This window comes from Chiloscyllium punctatum, chromosome 12, assembly GCF_047496795.1.
Source record: "Chiloscyllium punctatum isolate Juve2018m chromosome 12, sChiPun1.3, whole genome shotgun sequence".
Taxonomy (NCBI): Eukaryota; Metazoa; Chordata; class Chondrichthyes; order Orectolobiformes; family Hemiscylliidae; genus Chiloscyllium; species Chiloscyllium punctatum.
The window spans coordinates 27,872,472-27,892,399 of record NC_092750.1 but is presented as its reverse complement, the minus strand read 5'-3'; the positions used below and the strand labels follow the sequence as shown (position 1 = coordinate 27,892,399).

The window sequence follows — 19,928 nt, the reverse complement described above, 5'->3', positions numbered from 1 at the left end:
GAGAATGTACAAACTCCACATAGACAAGTCATCCAAGGCTGGAATCAAACCCGAGTCCCCGGCGCTGAGAGGATAGTTACTGGAAGTCTGCTTAGAAAAGCCCTGGAATGGTTGTGATCAAGTTGGCAAAACTGAATAGGCTGAGGCTGTTTTCCTGGAGTGTCAGAGGCTAACAGGTGACCTTAGAGGTTTATAGAACCATGTCTTGGAGATGCCGGTGTTGGACTGGGGTGTACAAAGTTAAAAATCACACAACACCAGGTTATAATCAAACAGGTTTAATTGGAAGCACACTAGCTTTTGGAGTGCCTCTCCTTCATCAGCAGGAGGGCCATAGATAAGGTAAATAGACAAAGTTTTTTCCCTGGTTTGAGGGAGTTCAGAACAATAGGGCATAGATTTAGGTTGAGAGGAGAAAGATATAACAGGGACCTAAGGGCGATGTTTTCACGCAGAGGGCACGTATAGAACGAGTTAACGGAGGAAGTAACGGACACTGGTGCAATTGCAGCATTTAAAAGGCAGCCTTTAAATATGGTTTGGTATTTGAATAGGAAGGGTTTGGAGGGATGTGGGATGAGTGGGGGAGATTGGGAGACAGAAGTAGGAAGAAAATGGGGGGGGGGGGGGGCGGGGGGTGATGATGAGATGAAGGCCTAGCACTTAGTTGCAACTCTCCTGACCCTGGTGTAACCCCGTGGGCAGAGAGGGGGAGCCACCAGTTCCGCTGTTTAAATCACATTGCTGCCACTCGGCCAGCAGTCCCCCCCCCCCAAGGATGATTGAAGAGACTCAGTACCTGCACGTCACCTGTTTAGTACTCATCATCCCGCCGCCAATCCTACATCCTCTTCGTTATCCCCACCCTCCTGCCCACCATCAGTTTCCTGTCCGTCCGTCTAAGAGCACGTACCCGACACAAACACCAACACAAAGGTTCCGGGGCTCGGTCGCTGCCATAGGGGGGCGCCCCGCCGCCTTCCTGTTTGTTCCGTAACCCGGAAGTTACGGTGGTTAAACGTCATGCGCATGCGCCAGTAGTCCTGTGTTGAGCTTGGACTTCAGTCTGTGTCTGTGAGCAGTTCAATCGTGGACAATAACAACAAGCTGTATTTATGTAGCATTCTTATCGCAGTGAAAAGAGCATTATAAAGTGAAACATAGTGATACGATTTTTCTATTTTTATTACAAACCAATATTTTTAAATTGGCTTAAGTGGATTATTAAGTGTTAAGTGTCCAATGCCCACCAGTTGCAGAGGGTTTCAAGTGTACAGCAGCTTTTAAAAATGCCTTTTTCTTAATTTATTTCTGTTTGAAATGAAGATGCAGTTTGGAACATTTTTCAAGTTTATTATGAAGAAAACACAACAAAAAAACAATCAAGTCAATTAGTAGTAAAATGAGCTCATTGACTATTTTGAACGTAACATCTAGGAAGATGTTAGGGTATAATATAGAGCATGGGTTCCAACTCAAAGGACTTAGTCCAAACATAGTCAAAAGATCTGAACTCAGGAGGAGAGGTGAGATTGACTGCTCTTTGTGTCATGGCACCATTTGACTTGAGTGTGCCATCAAGGAGCCCCAGCAAAACTAAAGCCAGTAAAAATCAGAAGGAAAACACTCTTCCAATTGGTATCATACCTAGTACAAAGGAAGATGGTTGAGGTTGCTGGACATCAACCAATTTAGTCCCAGGGCATCTCTGCAGGAGTTCTTAAGGCGAGTGTCCTGGGATCAGCCACCTTAAGCTGATTCATCAATAACCTTCCCTCCATCATAAAGTCAAGAATAGAGGGCTACATTCACTAATAATTGTACAATGTCCAGCACCACTCACAGATCTTCACATACTGAATGGCCAAATACTGCAAGTCCAGTACAACGTTCAGACTCAGGTTGATAAGTGGCCGGTGGCATTCATGTTCACAATTGTAAAACAATGACCATTTCCACAATTCACAATCTAGTCTCACATTCAATTAAATTACCATTACTGAATTGCCCACTATCAACTTTCCAAGGAATACAGTTCAACAGAAACTGACCTGGATCAACCATGTAGGTACTGTAACTATAAAAGTGGTTGAGAGGCTGGGAATTCTATGGTGAGTAATTCATTTGCTGGCTCCCCAAAGTATATCCATCCTATAAGGCACAGATCAGATGTAATGGAATACTCTCCATTTTCTTGAATGCGTGCAGCTCCAACAATACTCAAAAAGCTCAACATCCAGGACAAAACTGTCCATTTTATTGAAACTAATCAACTTAAACATCACTTCTCCTTCCAATGATGCACAGCATTGTGTACCTTCTACAAGGCTCAAGATTACAACTGATCAAGGTTCCCTCAACAACACCTTCCAAATACATGACCTCTATTACTAAGGAAGACAGGGGCAGCAGATAAATGGGAATACCACCATCTGAAAGTTCCTCTCCCAGCCAAATTCTATCCTAACTTGGAACTGTACGCCACTGTTGTTGGTCAAATTCCTTGAACTCACAAATAATACAGTACACAATGTTTCAACAGTTCAAGAAGTAGCTCACCACCAACTTCTGAAGAATTTTTAATTAGATTAGATTAGATTAGATTTAATTAGATTAGATTAGATTTTTTTTTAATTAGATTAGATTTTTTAGATGAGATTAGATTAGATTAGAATGATTAGGAATGGGCAGTAGATGTTGGTCTAATCAACAATGCTTACATTCTGTGAAAGAATTAGTAAAGAAAGTATAATTTTAGATAGCCTGAGTGGGCCACATCTGGATGCTATTGCTTATGTTGTTATATTGTGAAATCCTGTGAGATGTTAAAAGTGTGTGAAATTTGGAGATTCAGGAGGAATTTGATTTCTTTCTTAAGACTTCTTTATTAAGAGTATTCTTATTGTACTCGAATATTATTATGATTTTATATTATTCTGATCAGTGTTACTGATCATCCTTAAACACTACAAAATTAATTTTATGAGGTGTGTAGTTGTTAGACCCCAACCATCCATATCCCTATGACAGATTCTAGATTAGAGTGGTGCTGGAAAAGCACAGCAGTTCAGGCAGCATCCAAGGAGCAGGAAAATCGACGTTCCGGGTAAAAGCCCTTCATCAGGAATAGAGGTAGAGTACCTGCAGGGTGGAGAGATAAATGAGAGGAGAGTGAGGTTGGGGGAAGGTAGCAAAGAGTACACTGGGTGAAATGGGGGTGGGGATGAAGTTGATAAGTCAGAGAGGAGGGTGGAGTGGATAGGTGGAAAGGAAGATAGGCAAGTAGGACAAGTCATGGGGACAGTGCTGAGCTGGAAGTTTGGAACTGGGGTGAGGTGGGGGAAGGGAAAATGAAGAAACTGGTGAAATCTACATTGATGCCCTGGGGTTGAAGTGTTTCGAGGCGAACCCCAGGTCATCTCCTCTGCCCTGAAGCTCTTTGCCCTCCTCCCTGACCCATCATCTCCATCCCCACCCCCATTCACCTATTGTACTCTATGCTACTTTCTCCCCACCCCACCCTCCTCTCATTTATCTCTCCACGCTGCAGGCACTCTGCCTCTATTCCTGAAGGGATTTTGCCCGAAACATTGATTTTCGTGCTCCTCGGATGCTGCCTGAACTGCTCTGCTTTTCCAGCACCACTCTAATCTAGAATCTGCTTTCCAGCATCTGCAGTCATTGTTTTTACCCATATCCCTATGACAGCAAACTGTGCATAAGTTTTTGTTCATAGATTAGTAAGGATTACTTTTAATAGCTGCATTGTTTGTCAAGTTTCTCAATTTTGGTATACCGGAGTAAAAAATTACAATAATATTTACAGATCAACCAAAATATTTAGCTGAACCATGACCTTTTATTGTAAGTATCTGATTAATACTTACAGTTGTAAACATATATATGTCAGCTCGCTAAATGAAAAACTACTGTTCAAAATAAGATAGATTGAGAAACCCTATTATTTCAGTATTTTATTATTCTTGTCAGTAAGATAGACTTTATAGTGGCAACATCACAGGTTTTCTGTTTACTGTACCTCCAATTAATATATTTTAGAGGAGTAATATTAAACTTTTTGCTGCCGTGCTGAGTTGATGTGGTGTGAGCAATATTCTGTCTTGTGGATGTTGACAGGAAGTTCTGTAACATGTTCTAAATCTTATATTTTCAACTTGTTGTGAAACCAAACGTTTACACAAGCTGTTATTCACTCCATGAAAATAACTGTATTTGAATCACAAAAGGTCCAGGGAATGTCCCTGTTCTAAGGAAATACTTGAAATGGCTGCCACGAACTTAAGTGGGCACAGAGAGAATAGTGCAGCAGTCTGTTCCACACATGAGGACAACTTTAAAATTTCATGAATTCTCGATTTCATTGGCACTACATGCTCTTTGCTCCCTCATCCAAGTGTTCACATACAAGGAGGAAGAGAATTTTAGAAGTCAGACATTGCTTAGCTAGATTACACTGTAGGTCATTGCGCACAGGAGTGATGTGGTGAACAAGTTGCCCACCTTCCTATTAATATTAGATATTCTACATCATTAGGTGGATATCCTTGAACTATGACACTTACTTTAAAAATCCTCTCTACCGAAATGTTCTTATTTATTAAAGGCAAATGAAAAGTTCAATTTAACACAGAAAAAAAACCAGCGAAAAGAGATGTCTCCTCCATTTGTGCACCCTTCTCTCTGCTTTGCACTTAACCTGGACCATGGGCTCACGTCTTGGGAGCAGAGCTGTTCACCTGCGTTTTGACTCAAGGGGTTTTGAAGCATTACCAATCAGTCACGCTGACATGTCTGTCTTTTTAATCAATGACAATACACTGACTTTAACTTGAAATGTGTAAATTTGAAAATGATCACAGCACTTTAGTTCATATTCATTCAAGAACTTTACGCTGGCTGTCTTTTCCCTGTCAAATTTTCAGAAATAATTTCATGATTTCCTTATAAAAGCCCTAACAGGAACACAACGATGTGACTGATCAGTGATACCATCTCGAATACTGTAATTATTCTGCCCTTGGAACAAAACGGATAAAACAACGTAATGTGGAAATACGTCCTGTATATATTGTGGATAGTTTACACAACTCACTTAGGGATTGTTCAACACAGACCACAGCTTTTAGGCTTCTGATGCAACATGAAGCCTCAGCAGTGAGTTTGCGACTTTGTATCTGTTTTCGTGGGCTGAACATTCTCATTTCTACAAGGTAAAAACAATGACTGCAGATGCTGAAAACCAAATACTGGATTAGTGGTGCTGAAAGAGCACAGCAGTTCAGGCAGCATCCAACGAGCAGCGAAATGGACGTTTCGGGCAAAAGCCCTTCAACCTGATGAAGGGCTTTTGCCCGAAACGTCGATTTCGCTGCTCGTTGGTTGCTTCCTGAACTGCTGTGCTCTTTCAGCACCACTAATCCAGTATTCTCATTTCTGCTACGAGCTGTCTCTGCGTCAACCTATTTCCCATTCAACAAGAGGCTCCAATACCCGAAGCAGTAAAATATAACAAGATACCCTGGATGCAGCAGTTTCATTCACATCTAAAGACAAAACGCTGGTTAATATTTCAGATACAATCTGTCTCAGTTCTCGGCAGGTATCTCCGTAGATCCGCGCTGCCTCGAATAATGGCACCGGATGGTAGAAGCTAGACTCCGCCCCGCAACAGCGTGGATTGGACCAGCAATCAAATCCCAACCCTAAACAGGACACTTTCAATTTACATCCAAATCTCACTGGCTCCTGTATCTGTTCATTACATTGTTGCTAAATCGGAAGTTGGTATTTAAAGTGTCGCCACCATTGTAAGGAATTATCTCTGTAGTTCACAGACTAACCTCTGTAGCTCACTAGAAATGGAGAATCGTGTAGTCATGTTCCGTCACTGTGGGAAGGATATTTATTGCTTTAATGTACCCGAGCAGTGTCCGATCTGTGGTCAGAGTCTCCTGGGACGTAGATTAGAAGATGCCCCGGTCAGTATTCCCAACTCCTTTGTAGATGGTCATCACGAAAAGTGCTCATTCCTGATTAAACCGACCAAAGGATCATTCTTGAGGTAAAGTCAAACGGAGACATTAAGCTACGTTGACTGCATCGAACTTAACATACTAAATCTCTGGTGCAAAAGAAAAACTGTTTCAGGCTCAGTTTGAATCTGAAAAGAAGCAAGCTAAAATATATCTGTATAATTTAAAATAATAAGCCACATTTTAGAGAAGAGCGGCAAGGAATATTAATGTGATCTTTATACGACAGATTGAGGATGGTGTACTGTCTAACGTTAGTGCAAAAGTGTAGATTGAAGTTGCCAGATAGCAACATGTGGAAATCCTTGCATCATTTGCACATCCACCTTGTTAGGACCATAGATGTTGTGATATTTGAAAGGGTTCAGAAAAGATTCACAACGATGTTGCCAGGGTTGGAGGATCTGAACTACAGGGAGAGGCTGAACAGACTGGGGCTGTTTTCCCTGGAGCGTCGGAGGCTGAGGGGTGACCTTATAGAGGTTTACAAAATTATGAAGGGCATATAAATAGACAAGAGGGCATAGGTTTAGGGTGAGAGGGGAAAGATATAAAAGAGACCTAAGGGGCAACTTTTTCACGCAGAGGGTGGTATGTGTATGGAATGAGCTGCCAGAGGATGTGATGGAGGCTGGTACAATTGCAACATTTAAGAGGCATTTGGATGGGTATATGAATAGGAAGGGTTTGGAGGGATATGGGCCGGGTGCTGGCAGGTGGGACTAGATTGGGTTGGGATATCCGGTCGGCATGGATGGGTTGGACCGAAGGGTCTGTTTCCATGCTGTACATCTCTATGACTCTATGACCCTATGATTGACAGACTGAGCAGACTTGCTGGGCTGGAAGGCCTAATTTGGCTCCTATATTTTACTGTTATTTCATAGCCAGAGTCTCATTGTCCAAGTGACTATCTCAAATAGCTTGCTGCCACTCAATTGAGTATACAGGTGATTATCTGGATGTTTTGCTCATGAAGTTTGCCCTCATTTACTCTCCTTCAAGGTAATTGTTCCTGGTGAGGCTTTGCTGATAGATTTCCTCCATTTCAAAGACTTTTAAATGTTGAAGGTGCAAAGATGCAAATGTTTAGCCACCTTTAAATGTGATTGCAAATCTGTGGAATGTGGCCTCAGCCTTTATAAAATAAAGTAAATTCATGGTTTCTTGCCAATAAATTTATGAAGTCATTTATAAACTCTGGTTTCACAACAGCATTCTGGAGCAATTCCTACTTATTGCAATGCAACCACTAGAACTAATCTGAAAAGTAGCTGTGGATCTTGAAATTCCAATGCAAGACATAAACCTTAGTTCCAAGCTTTTCTTTAATTTACTTGTGGGACATTTGCATTGCTTGCTGGCCAGCATTTATTGCCTGATCTGAGTTGCCCTTGAGAAGGTGGTGGTGGTGAGCAAACTGCTTTGTCCTGGGTGGTGTCAAGCTTCTTGAGTTTTGTTGGAGCTGCACACATCCAAGGAAGTGGGAACTATTCTGTCACACTCCTGACTTGTGCCTTGTACATGGTGGACTGGTTTTGTGGGGTCAGGAGGGGAGTTACTTGCTGCTGACCTGCCTCTGACCTGCCCTTGTAGCTGTTGTTTTTATATGGCTATTCCAGATCAGTTTCTGGTTGAAGGTAACTCCCAGGGTGTTGATCGTCGGGGATTCAATGGTTGTCAAGGATGATGGTTAGAATGTCTTAATTTGAGGGGTCATTGCTTGGCATTTGTGACATACAAATGTTACTTGCCACTTATCAGCTCAAGCTTAGATATTGTCTGAGTCCAGTTGTATTTATAAATTGACTGCTTCAAAACCTGAGGAGTTACTAATGGTGCTGAACATTGTGCAGTTATCAGCAAACGTTTCCAATTCTGACCTTATGATAGATGGAAGGTCACTGATGAAGCAGCTGGAGGTGACAGAGGAAGTCCTGCAGTGATGTCCTGAAGCTGAGATGACTGACCTCCAATAACTATCAACCTATGTGTCAACTATGACTCCAACCAGCAGGGCGTTTTCCCCCTGACTCTCATTGATTCCAATTTTGCTAGGGCTCCTCAATGCCACTCCCAGTCAAATGCAGCCTTGATGTCAAAGACGTCACTGTCACCTCAATTCTGGCATTCAGGTTATTTTATTTTGTTCTCCGCAAAAACTGTACAGAACTGATTTAGAATCTTTGTAGGTACTTGTAGACATTTCTTTAATGAATAAAAGATATTTTTGAAATAAAATGTTCAGCTCATTTGTCCATGTTTGAATCAAGGTTGTAAAGATGTCAGGAGCTGAGAGACTATGGTGGAACCCAAATTGGTCGTCACTGAGTGGGTTATTGCTGAGCTGATGCTGCTTGATAGCACTGTTGATGACCCCTTCCGTCACTTTACTGATGATTGGGGGTAGACTGATAGGGCAGTAATTGGTTGAGTTGGATTTATCTTGCTTTTTGTGTACAGAATATACCTGGGCAATTTTCCACATTGGTGTTATATTATAGAAAAGTTTTCATGCAGAAGGGGGTGCAGAAAATATTTATGAGAATGATTGAATAAAATTTATTTATAGAACTAATTTCATGGATAGATTGGAACAGTTGGGATAGTTCTCCTTAAAAAGAATTAGAACATTAAATAGAACATTACAGCACAGTTCAGGCTCTTCGGCCCTCGATGTTGCGCCAACCTGTGAAACCAATCTGAAGCATATCTAACCTACACTATTCCATTTTCATCCATAAATCTATCCAATGACCATTTAAGTTTGAAAGGAGATTTGATAGAAGAGTTCAAAATCATGAAGGAGTTGGATAAACTTAACAAGGAGAAACTGTTCCCATAAGTAGAAGGATTGATAACCAGAGGATACTGATTTTTAAGGTTAATGAAAAAGAACCAAGTTGACATGAAGAAAATGTTTTCAGAGTGTATGGTTAGGATTTGAGCTACAACTTTTGAGGTTGTTAAAGAAGTAAATTCAATTGTAGCTTTCAAAAGTGAATTGGTTAACTATTGGAAGAGAAAGAAAAAATCAAGTCTAATGTGAAAAGGATGTAAGAGAGGCTAGGTTGTATCTACAGAGAGTTAGCACATAGACAACAGACTGAATGGCCTCCTGCACTGTAACTACAGTGGAAACTTGCTTATCCAAACATGATGGCCAGGCACTATTTCGTTCAGATAATCGACTATTCGGAAAATTGATTAAATGCCTTTCCTCTGGGGCTCAGAGTTTTAAAGTCTGCTCCCAATTCAGGATACTGCAGCAGCACAGAGCGCACGAGACCCCACCACCAACATCACTCTCCTCTCGTCCCCCGGCCAACACCGCCCCCCCAATCCAGTCCAACACCACCCCCTCCTCCCAGCCCGGTCCAAACCCGCCCCCTGCCCCCAACCCGGTCCAACACCACCCCCGTCCACTCTCGGCCCATCTCCAGGGCATCTGGACTGCACACCAACAACAAGACTGCTGCTGCTGCCTTTGTGTGGTAAGTCTCCTAATAGTGCATGTGCGTGCACACACACACGCACGCACGCACACACACACACACCAACAGCCACACACAAGTTTTTACTGCAAATTTTTGACAGGTTCCATGTTTGCCCTGTACAGGACAATATTGGAGAGATTATTCCTGGGATGCAGGGGGCGGGGTGGGGGTGGTGGTGGGCGAGGAAGATGGAGGATGTGGTACATCCCTCTGTAGAACTCGAAGGGGAGTGTGGGTAGAGAGAGAGGTTGGGAGATCAGTCATTTGATGACGGTGCCTATTTAATCACTGTACACAAAAGACGCAATCACTGCTGGAAACACGCCTTTGATGTAGTGTTTCTATCAGGGTCTTGAGATCTCCTTCAGATAATCCAATTTTCGGATAATTGGAATTCGGATAACCGAATTTCCTCTGTATTCTGAATCTTTCTTTTGTATGCTTTCTTTTTTGTTTACATTCAGTTTATGTGTAAGAAATTTGGTGAGTGGCTCAGTGGTTAGCACCAGGGACCCAGGTTCATTTCCATACTCAGGTAACTGTGTAAACTCTGCACATTCTTCCCATATCTCCCCATCTCCAGTTTCCTCCCACACTGCAGGTTAGGTGGATTAGCCATGCTAAATTGCCTTGTAGTTTCCAAGGATGTGTAGGCCAGGTGGATTAGTCATGGGAAATGCTTTTTAGAGAATCAGTGTGGACTCAATGGGCCAAATGGCCTGGTTCCACACTGTAAGGATTCTATTGTTCTGAAGGACAGTAGTTTAACATCTATTTATATTTTGTTATCCAGAGATTATGATGGGAGATCTGATCTTCATGTTGGAATTTCAAATACCAGTGGTGAGTTTTAAATTAAATCGCATTTCTTTTTCTAAAAAAAATGTAATTTAAGCACAAGATGACAGATACTCAGAACACCTTAATATAGTAAGTATAGTGAAGGATGCAGAGTTTAAGAATTTTAGGACAAGAGTGTTCTGAACCATTTTCTGATTTTAATTTTATTTCTTATTTGGAGGATTATTGGGAATTTGAAATGAAACCTAGAATTTTGACATTAATAACTGAGCTAATTGCTACTCCTGATTTTCACCCCTATTATTTCTCTCAGCCAGGGGAAACTATCTGTGGCATTGCTCCTGCACTCTTCATGATCAGGCGATGTGCTTGTACAAGTAAAATCACCACAGTCCTTCGGGGCCATACAGCTACTCCCTCATTACAGAGAGAGAGAGAGAGAGAGAGAGAGAGGACTGATTGTGGTTTAACCTGAGGGTCACCGTGCCTCAGGTGAGGGGATAGGTTGACAAAGAGAGTCCTTCATGGTAACCTCCGCCAATGTGAGAATTGAACTTATGCTGTTGGCATCACAGTGCATTGCAAAGCAGCCATCTGAGCTAACCAAACATTTTTTGTACTTGTACATTGCAGTGAAAGGAGCCTTTTACCATGAACAAACAACTAGAGATCAGAAGAACGATGTTAGTCTTTTGGGAGAAATCTATGATACGCCATTTAATATATATGTGCTACATATAGTAGCCTTTTTCACACTATAAATCTCTTATTTTTGTAGGAGTTGTGTATAATTACATTGAAACTGGTGTCCAGAGAGATGGTTGTGGTTGGGAAGAATGTGTTTGTGTTCCACTAGTACAACCAGACATGTACAGTTTAATTAACCAGTGGGATATTTACTTGGAGCAGTTTTCCACAGCTGATTTATGGCTACCAAACAGGTATGGATTGTAGCACAGGCTCATTTGGCCTGTCAAGTTCATGTTGATGATTTTGCCACATGTAACATTGATTTTAATCAAATTCTTTGGTTCACTCCCCACAGTTTTTGTATAAGTTTTGAAACACATCTAATTTTATTTTGAAATAACTTATGGGTTCCACTTCAGCAATTTTTGTGGCAGACAGTTCCACACTTATTTATCCTCTGTGACTACAGTAGATTTAACACAAATGATAGTGTCGCATTGATCACAGTGGCTAAATCCCATTGCATAATTGATCCATATGACTTGTATTATATGGACTACTGAACTGAAGCTGTTACATGTGAATGTTCCAATTGTAGCTCTGATTTTCTATAGCAGCATTAGAATTTACACTTTGAGACTTTTTTTAATTAGGAAATTTGTATGCTTTGGTAAAATCACACTTCTAAACATTTCTCTTTAGGTGCTCCATTTCAGATGTTTCCTCCTATTTTATACCAATGGTTAACTGCACTAATAGGCACCATGTCGAAACATGATGATCTGAGCAGGTGTAGCTTTGTTTCATTGGTCTGTAATGTACCCTTTTGGGGAAGTGATGATATAATGGCATTGTCGGTGGTCTAGTAATCCAGAGACTCAGGTAATGCTCTGAGGCCAGATTCCTACCACAGCAGATGGTGTCATTTGAATTGAAAAATAAGCTGGAATCAAAAATCTAATGGAACTCATGTTAACCGTTCCAAAACTCATCTGGTTCACAACGAAATCTGCCATCCTTACCTTGTCTAACCTGTGTGTGACTTCAGATCATCAGGAATGTAATTGACTCTAAATCTACCCTGTGAAATAGCCTAGCAAACCAGTTGGTTGAATCAAACTGGTAAAAATTCTCAAAAGGAATGAAACTAAACTAAACCCACCTGGCACCGGAAACACCAATTGTTAACTCAGCCCTGTTGACCCTGCTGAGTCCTCCTTTCTTACATCTGGAGTCTTGCAGGTGGTAAGGGAACCAATGAAAATGAAAATATATACTTGACCTCATCTTCACCAACCTGCTTGTCACAGATGCATCTCTCCATGACAACATCAGTAAGAGCTACCACTGCATGGTCCTTTTTGGAGAAAATGTCCTGCCTTGACATTGAGAATATGTCATGTTCTGTGGCACTATCACTGTGCTAAATGGGAGAGGCTTCAAACAGATTTAACAACACAAGACTGGAAATTCATGAGGTATTATGGTTTAACAGCAGCAATCCAACACAATCTCTAGCTTCCTTGCCAGCTAGAGATTGGCCTCGAGCCTCCTTGCCAACATATTCCCACTCTACTATCAATACTTAGACAGAGGTTTAACTGTTGTTCAATGAAAAGTGTAGGAGAGCATGAGAGGAGTAGTAGCAGGCAAACCTAACAATAGGGAAAAATGGAAAGATCACTTGTATACCAACCAGCATAAGCAGCGAGTGATAGACAGGACTATGCAATCTACAACTAACACATTAGATCTAAGCTCTGCAGTCTTGCCACATCCAGTCACAAGTGGTCATAGTCATAGAGATGTACAGCATGGAAACAGACCCTTCATCCAACTTGTCTATGCCGACAAGATATCCCAACCCAAATCTAGTCCCACCTGCCAACACCCGGCCCATATCCCTCCAAGCCCTTCCGATTCATATACCTATCCAGATGCCTTTTAAATGTTGCAATTGTACCAGCCTCCACCACTTCCTCTGGCAGCTCATTCTATAAATGTACCAGCTTCTGCAAGAAAACGTTGCCCCTTAGGTCTCTTTTATATCTTTCCCCTCTCACCCTAAACCTATGCCCTCTAGTTCTGGACTCCCCGACCCCAGGGAAAAGACTTTGTCTATTTACCCTACCCATGCCCCTCATGATTTTATAAACCTCTATAAGGTCAGTCCTCAGCCTCCGACGCTGAAGGGAAAACAGCCCCGCCTATTCAACCTCTCCCTATAGCTCAAATCCTCCAATCCTGGCAACATCCTTGTAAATCTTTTCTGAATCCTTTTAAGTTTCACAACATCCTTCCGATAGGAATGAGATCAGAATTGCACGCAGTATTTCAACAGTGGCCTAACCAATGTCCTGTATAGGCGCAACATGACGTTCTAACTCCTGTACTCAGTACTTTGACCAATAAAAGAAAGCATACCAAACGCCTTCTTCACTATCCTATCTACCTGCGACTTCACTTTCAAGGAGCTATGAACCTGCATGCCAAGGTCTCTTTGTTCAGCAACACTCTCGAGGACCTTACCATTAAGTGTATAAGTCCTGCTAAGATTTGCTTTCCCAAAATGCAGCACCTCACATTAATCTAAATTAAACTCTATGTGCCACTCCTCAGCCCATTGACCCATTTGATCAAGATCCTGTTGTAATCTGGGGTAACCTTCCTCGCTGTCCACTACAGCTCCAATTTTGGTGTCATCAGCAAACTTACTAACTATACCTCCAATATTCTATCCAAATCATTTATATAAATGATGCAAAGTAGCAGATCCAGCACTGATCTGTGTAGCACTCCACTGGTCACAGGCCTCCAGTCTGAAAAACTACCCTCCACCACCCTTTGTCTTCTACCTTTGAGCCAGTTCTGTATCCAAATGGCTAGTTCTCCCTGTATTCCATGAGATCTAACCTTGCTAACCAGTCTTCCATGAGGAACTTTGTCAAACACCTTACAGAAGTCCATATAGATCCCTTATCAAAAATGCCACTCCCCTTCTTCTCTTGCCTCCCTTTCTATCCTTCCTGTAGCATTTGTATCCTGGAACATTAAGCTGCCAGTCCTGTCCATCCGAGAGCCACGTTTCTGTAATTGCTATAATATCCCAGTCCCATGTTCCTAACCATGCCCTGAGTTCATCTGCCCTCCCTATTAGGCCTCTTGCATTGAAAGAAATGCAGTTTAATTTATCAGTCCTACCTTGTTCTCTGCTTTGTCCCTGTCTGCCCTGACTGTTTGACTCACTTATTTTCTCAACTGTACCAGTCTCAGATTGATCTCTTTCCTCACTATCTCCCTGGGATCCTCCCTCCCAACCTTAGTAGTTTAAATCCTCCCGAGCAAATGATGTTCAACAATTAAGCAACATGTTGGGGGAGGAGACTCTGTAAGTCTCTATATCAGTGATGAGAGAACCAGCACAGGATAAGACTGAAGCATTTGTAACATTCTGCAGTGAGTAATGTTGAGTGGATGATCCATCTCGGCCTTCTTCAGAGGTTCCCAATGTCAGAGAAGCCAGTTTTCAGCTAATTCACTTCACACCAGGTGATATCAAGAAATGGCTGGGCAGAGAATACAGCAAAGTTTATGGATCTTGACAATATTCTGACCAATCTACTAGCCCTTTACTGGAATGTGAGCATATTTAGATGTTGGAAAAGTCAGGCTGGGCTTTGTTGTGAATGGTGGTCCATTGCAATTGTGGCAAAAAGCCATTTGAAGATATTGGCATCCCTGAAACTCACTTAGCTTAAGGCAAAAACTTTGAGAATGGATTGACTGGGAGAAAAAGAATAATATTCTGGAGCATCACAACAGTAGAATTCCCATTTATATTACACAGCTGATCAAGAACAAGTATCTGTAACCGATTTTTGCTTTGAAAGTAACGAAGTCCCTTTGTTACTGCACAGTGACACAACAAAGCACATGTTGGAGTAAATTCCAGTCCTTTTTAAGGGCAACTCCTTTTCACATTTTAATTATGACTCTACATATGTTGTGTATACATAATACAGCCCCCTCTAATGTAGACCTGTTAAAGAAAATCCACATTATCATGCAATTCCATCTGACCATTATTAACCTACAAGTATCACATGACACAGTGCAGTAGAGTTCAACTTTTCCGTCAGGTCCTCACTTCTATGTAATCAGCAGTTCAAAGTACTGTTTAATAAGGCAAAAACAATGACTACAGATGCCGAAAACCAGATTCTGGAGTAGAGTGGTGCTGGAAAAGCACAGCAGTTCAGGCAGCATCCGAGGAGCAGGAAAATCGATATTTCGGCAGGGTTTTTTGCCTGAAATGTCGATTTTCCTACTGTTTAATAACCATGTCAATCAAAGGAATTGATTTTCTAAAAGCAATTGTTATTCTGCATAATTATAGGTACAACGAATATGAGCACAACTGCTATTCCTACGCATTGACCTTCATCAACCGTGTGTTGGCAGCACAAAGTAAACGACAGTTGAGTAGGACTGAATTTACCGAGAGGTTTGTGGTTCCACAGACAAAACAAGCCTCCAGATATATCACACTTCATCGAGAGTTATGCAGAAGCTACTTTTATGCCGCAGATGGCTTACAATCTGAAGAAATCAGCAGCCGTTTTTTTTAAAGAAAAATTAGATTTAATCATATAAGAAGAAATATACTTGGAAGAAAATTATTAAAATTACCACCATATTAATAGCACCACATTTCATAATGTTTTCAATGGTAATAAAAATACACTGTGATCTGTGATTATTAATGTAAAACAGTCTTTAATTTTTCTTATGTATTGAAAATTAATCAATGATTTAGGTGATTGAAAATAATATTTAAAGTAATATAATGTCTATATAGTATTTATTGAAGTTTACACTATAAGTAAAAATTTACAATCATATTGATTTTATTTTACAAGGGTAATTTTCTGATGTGTTAACTGTCCAGAGTTTGGGATATACTTGCATTATTCACCTCCCTTTTCCTCAGCTAAGAAATTTCCCCCACCATAGTTGACATAACTCTCGATGTCCAACCCATCTCCCACATTTCTGCCCTCACCCCTTCCTTTCCCTCCCAGCACAATGATAGGGTTCCCCTTGTCCACACCTTCCATTCCACAGTGTCTCTAAATTCAAAAGGATCACCTGCCATATCTGCCACTTCCAGGAGTATCCACCACCAAACACATTCTCCCCCCACCAACTGTCAGCATTTCTCAAGTACCGTCCCTCTGTGTCAGCAAAGTCCACTCCTCCATCATTCCTAATACTTCCTCATTCCCCCATGGCACCTTCCCATGCAATTGCAGTAGGTGTAACATTTGCTCCCTCCTACTCTCCACGGCCCCAAACACGTCTTCCAAATGAAGCAACATTTTACTTATACCTGCTCACAGTTTGGTCTCCATTACATTGGGGAGACACAGCATAAACAGGGCGACCACTTTGCAGAACACTTCTGCTTTGTCGTTTACGAAAAATCCCAACCTTCCAGTTGCTTGCTATTTCAACAAACCACCCTCGCTCCCATTGTTCTGGGCCAGCTACACTTTACACTGAAGCTCAGTGCGAGCTGGAGGAGGAACACATCATTTTCCATTAAGGCTTTTTACAGCATCTAGGACTCAATATTGAATTTTACAACTTCACAGCATGACTTTTGTATCCAAGAATTTTTTTACATCCTCCAATCTCTACTCCACACCAAATTATACATATATATAATTATATACACATACAAGTTGTGTCTTGTTGACATTGCTCTCAGCAGAGGGGACCCGTTTTCACACCTTCATTTACATCCATCAGTTTCAATCCCCATTAGCAACGCCTTTGTTTTTGGTTCTAAGTACCTTCGCAATCTGATCCATTTGCTCCGTCCCCCCTTCATTCCACAGCTATGTTTCATTTTCCAATCCCTTCTAATTCTGAAGAAGAGCCATTTGGACTCAAAACTTCAATTCTGTTTCTCCACTGATGCTGCAAGACCTGCTAACTTTCCTAGGACTTCCTGTTTTTATTGGAGTTCTCCAGCATCCGCACTATTTTGCTTTTCTGTGAGGAGGTTGTCCCTCCAGATTAAGACTGTTAATTGAATTACAGCATCAACAGATAATCATTGAATGGTAGAAGAAACTGTATTTCAGAATTATCAGTCATAGTGGATGATTCGACATTAAACTGCCAACACCTCAAGAAGTGAAATGATAATTCAATTTGCAGATAATGTAAAATTTACATCTCTAAATTACTTTTTTTTCCATTTAATTAATGAGAACATCCTTTTCTGATTCACTGGGATTACATTAATTGTTTTCAGAGAAGGAAATGTGTTGAGTTTGGCCCTTATTTGGAGTAGACAGCCAAGTGATAAAAACTGTAACAAAAGTGATTTAAGATTATGTTTTCTCAATTGCCATTGTTTTATAGATGACCAAAATCTTTTCAATTGACAGTTATTTTAATTTCTTCATGTGATTTGTGTGCTGCTAGTAAGATGAGCATTTGGTGTTCATTGCTAGTTGATTGGATGGCAATCTACTTTTTTGACTGCTGGTGTAAGTACACCCATGGTGCTGTTAGGAAGGAAACTCTGGGATTTGACCCATTGACATTGAAGTTAACAGCAATATGGTTCCAGGTCGGGATATGAGTTGAAGGGGAGTTTACAAATAGTGGAGTAATGCATCTACTGTATTTATAACTACTGGACCAACTTGGCTAAGGGGTTGTCTAGCTCTGGAACACAAGTCTCTTGTGCTACTATCAGGAGATTGTCAATCTCTATTACTTTTGGTGTTTGCAGTAACTTTTGCTGTATCATGATGTCACATTGAGGACTGACATCTGTGAATGTTGACAACCTCAGAAGATGGCTGAGCTAGATCATCCTTCTGGTTGAATATACAGTAAATACTTCTGCCTTGTCTTTTTGCATTGGTGTGCTGGGTTACTCCATCATCGCAGAAAATGGGTGGAGTGTCTTCCTTGAGCTATTATGTATTGTCCACTGCCATTCACAGCTGAATTGGTAGAACTGCAGAGCATAGATCTTACCACTGATCATTGGATTGCTGAGTTCTATCTATTCCATGCTACTTCCACTGTTTTGTTAAAGATGTAGTTCACTGTAGTAGCTTCACCAAGTTGATTCTTCATTTTTAGGTATGCACACCGTGGCTTCTCTCATGCTATGCTGCACTTCTCCTTGAGCCAGAGTTATTCCCAGGGTAAATTGAGGGCTATGAAATTACAAGTTGTGGTTAATTGCAATTCCAGAATTGCTGAAGACACACTCCGCATGAATGCTCTGTTTGGAGCTGTTATATGTTTTGAATCAATCTCATTCAACATTGTAGCAGGACCACATATGATAGATAATATCCTCAACATGAAGATGGGTTTTTGTCTCCATGCCTACTGTGCTGTTTATATGTGCAGTAAAGCTGTCTTCCTAAATGTAAATTAATCACTTAGAATCAGAAACCCGACAGTGTGTGTGCAGGCCATTCAGTCCATTGAGTCCACACTGACCCTCTGAAGAGCATCCTATCTGATTGCACCCCCCTACCCTATGCCTGTAACCACACAATCCCCATGGCCACTCCACCTAACCTGCACATCCCTGGACACTATGTGCGTTTTAGCACTGCCAATCCACCTCACCTATACATTTTTGGACTGTGGTTCTGCTGTCACCAAGTTCTCCATTTCGATACCTAATTGGTTCTATCACTCCTCTGACAACCCTTTTACTCTTAACATGCTTAGAGAAGATCCTTGAATTCTGGTTTGTCTTCAATTAAATTTATAACTGACAATTTTTTTTAAGAACTGCCAAATCAAAGTATATGGTAGAAATTGGTTAAATGACATTTAAGAGTCTAGATCTCTTCTTTGAACTCAATCATACGAAAGCCTCATCAGCATCGAGCACGATGCAGCCTGTGTAAGCTACACCTCTTGCAAGTTTAAATATTTGCTTCCTCCATCACATTAATTCTGTACTGCATTGTGTACTTTCGACAGGATACATTGCATAATGTCACCAATGCTTCTAGAATATCAGCATCATAAGTGTGATCTCCACAGTTAAAAAGGATGAGAGTACCAGTATATTGGAAAATCACAAAGAACAAGAACATGAGAATGAAGATAAGAGTACGCTGGACTACCAATGAGCTTATTGAATAACTGAGTAGTCTCAGCTCCACTTTCCTGTCTGCCTACCCTCTCCTCCACTCCATTGTTGATCAAAAAGCTAACTCAGGTTTGAATACACTCAATCACCCAGCTCCTTGCAGTTCTGAAGAAATGAATCCCACAGCTAATGACTCGCCCAAGAGAGAAAAATCCCTCCTTAATCTTAAATAGAAAGAGAACGAATTTCACACATTCCTTCCAAATGGAAGCAACCACCCTATAAAGTCCCTTTTGAATCTTACATTCTTGATAAATCATCAGCAAATAACATGGACATTTATTGACATTCCTTCGTTATAATGGAGTCAAAATCTTTATCTCTGTCTTTCATCAGTTTGAGGCCACTGAAAACATAGAGTGCAGCATTTCACAAAGGTGCCCACGATCATACAAGGGTCCGAAAGAGTTAATATGGAGGAGGGTATTAATTTTCACCTATTACAATGACATCACATAGGGTAGTGGGCAGAAGAGCTAAAGATCTCGGAAAAGATCTACAATGTAGATCTTCAACTTTCACCTCTGCAACAGAATCTACTTGGCCCTGAATGACATGGGTTACGATGAGAAATTTTGGAAAATTGTGAGATGTTATATTAGGCAACATGTGTTGAGAGCAAAAACGTTTTTTTCAAACAAACCTCCAGACATTAAGATGAGTTTCTTGTCAGTGAGTGATGAG

At 41.0% G+C, this 19,928-nt stretch overlaps 2 protein-coding genes across 5 annotated transcripts in view; one reads left to right on the top strand and one right to left on the bottom strand.

Moving 5' to 3' along the window:
* mkrn2 (makorin, ring finger protein, 2) overlaps nucleotides 1–5,628 on the bottom strand; it is a 30,253-nt gene extending 24,625 nt beyond the window's left edge. The window contains exon 1 of one of the 4 annotated variants that reach the window (XM_072582191.1): nucleotides 5,539–5,628. In XM_072582191.1, the coding sequence (XP_072438292.1) occupies nucleotides 5,539–5,558 (20 nt within the window). In that variant the 5' untranslated portion in view covers nucleotides 5,559–5,628. The other 3 variants (XM_072582189.1, XM_072582190.1, XM_072582192.1) reach the window with 3 other exon arrangements.
* A 153-nt stretch (nucleotides 5,629–5,781) lies between these two features.
* On the top strand, nucleotides 5,782–18,955 carry LOC140483725 (MKRN2 opposite strand protein-like). The gene is made up of 4 exons (XM_072582188.1): nucleotides 5,782–6,082; nucleotides 10,344–10,393; nucleotides 11,130–11,292; nucleotides 15,438–18,955. Exons 1-4 carry the CDS (start codon nucleotides 5,880–5,882, stop codon nucleotides 15,667–15,669), a joined length of 648 nt encoding a protein of 215 aa, XP_072438289.1. The 5' UTR covers nucleotides 5,782–5,879; the 3' UTR covers nucleotides 15,670–18,955.
* The last annotated feature ends 973 nt before the right edge of the window (nucleotides 18,956–19,928 follow it).

Coding starts and splice junctions, on each gene's coding strand:
- LOC140483725 (XM_072582188.1), top strand. CDS start 5,880: ATGGAGAATCGTGTAGTCATGTTCCGTCACTGTGGGAAGGATATTTAT. Junction 6,083..10,343: donor ACCAAAGGATCATTCTTGAG/GTAAAGTCAAAC, acceptor TTTGTTATCCAG/AGATTATGATGGGAGATCTG. Junction 10,394..11,129: donor TGGAATTTCAAATACCAGTG/GTGAGTTTTAAA, acceptor TTATTTTTGTAG/GAGTTGTGTATAATTACATT.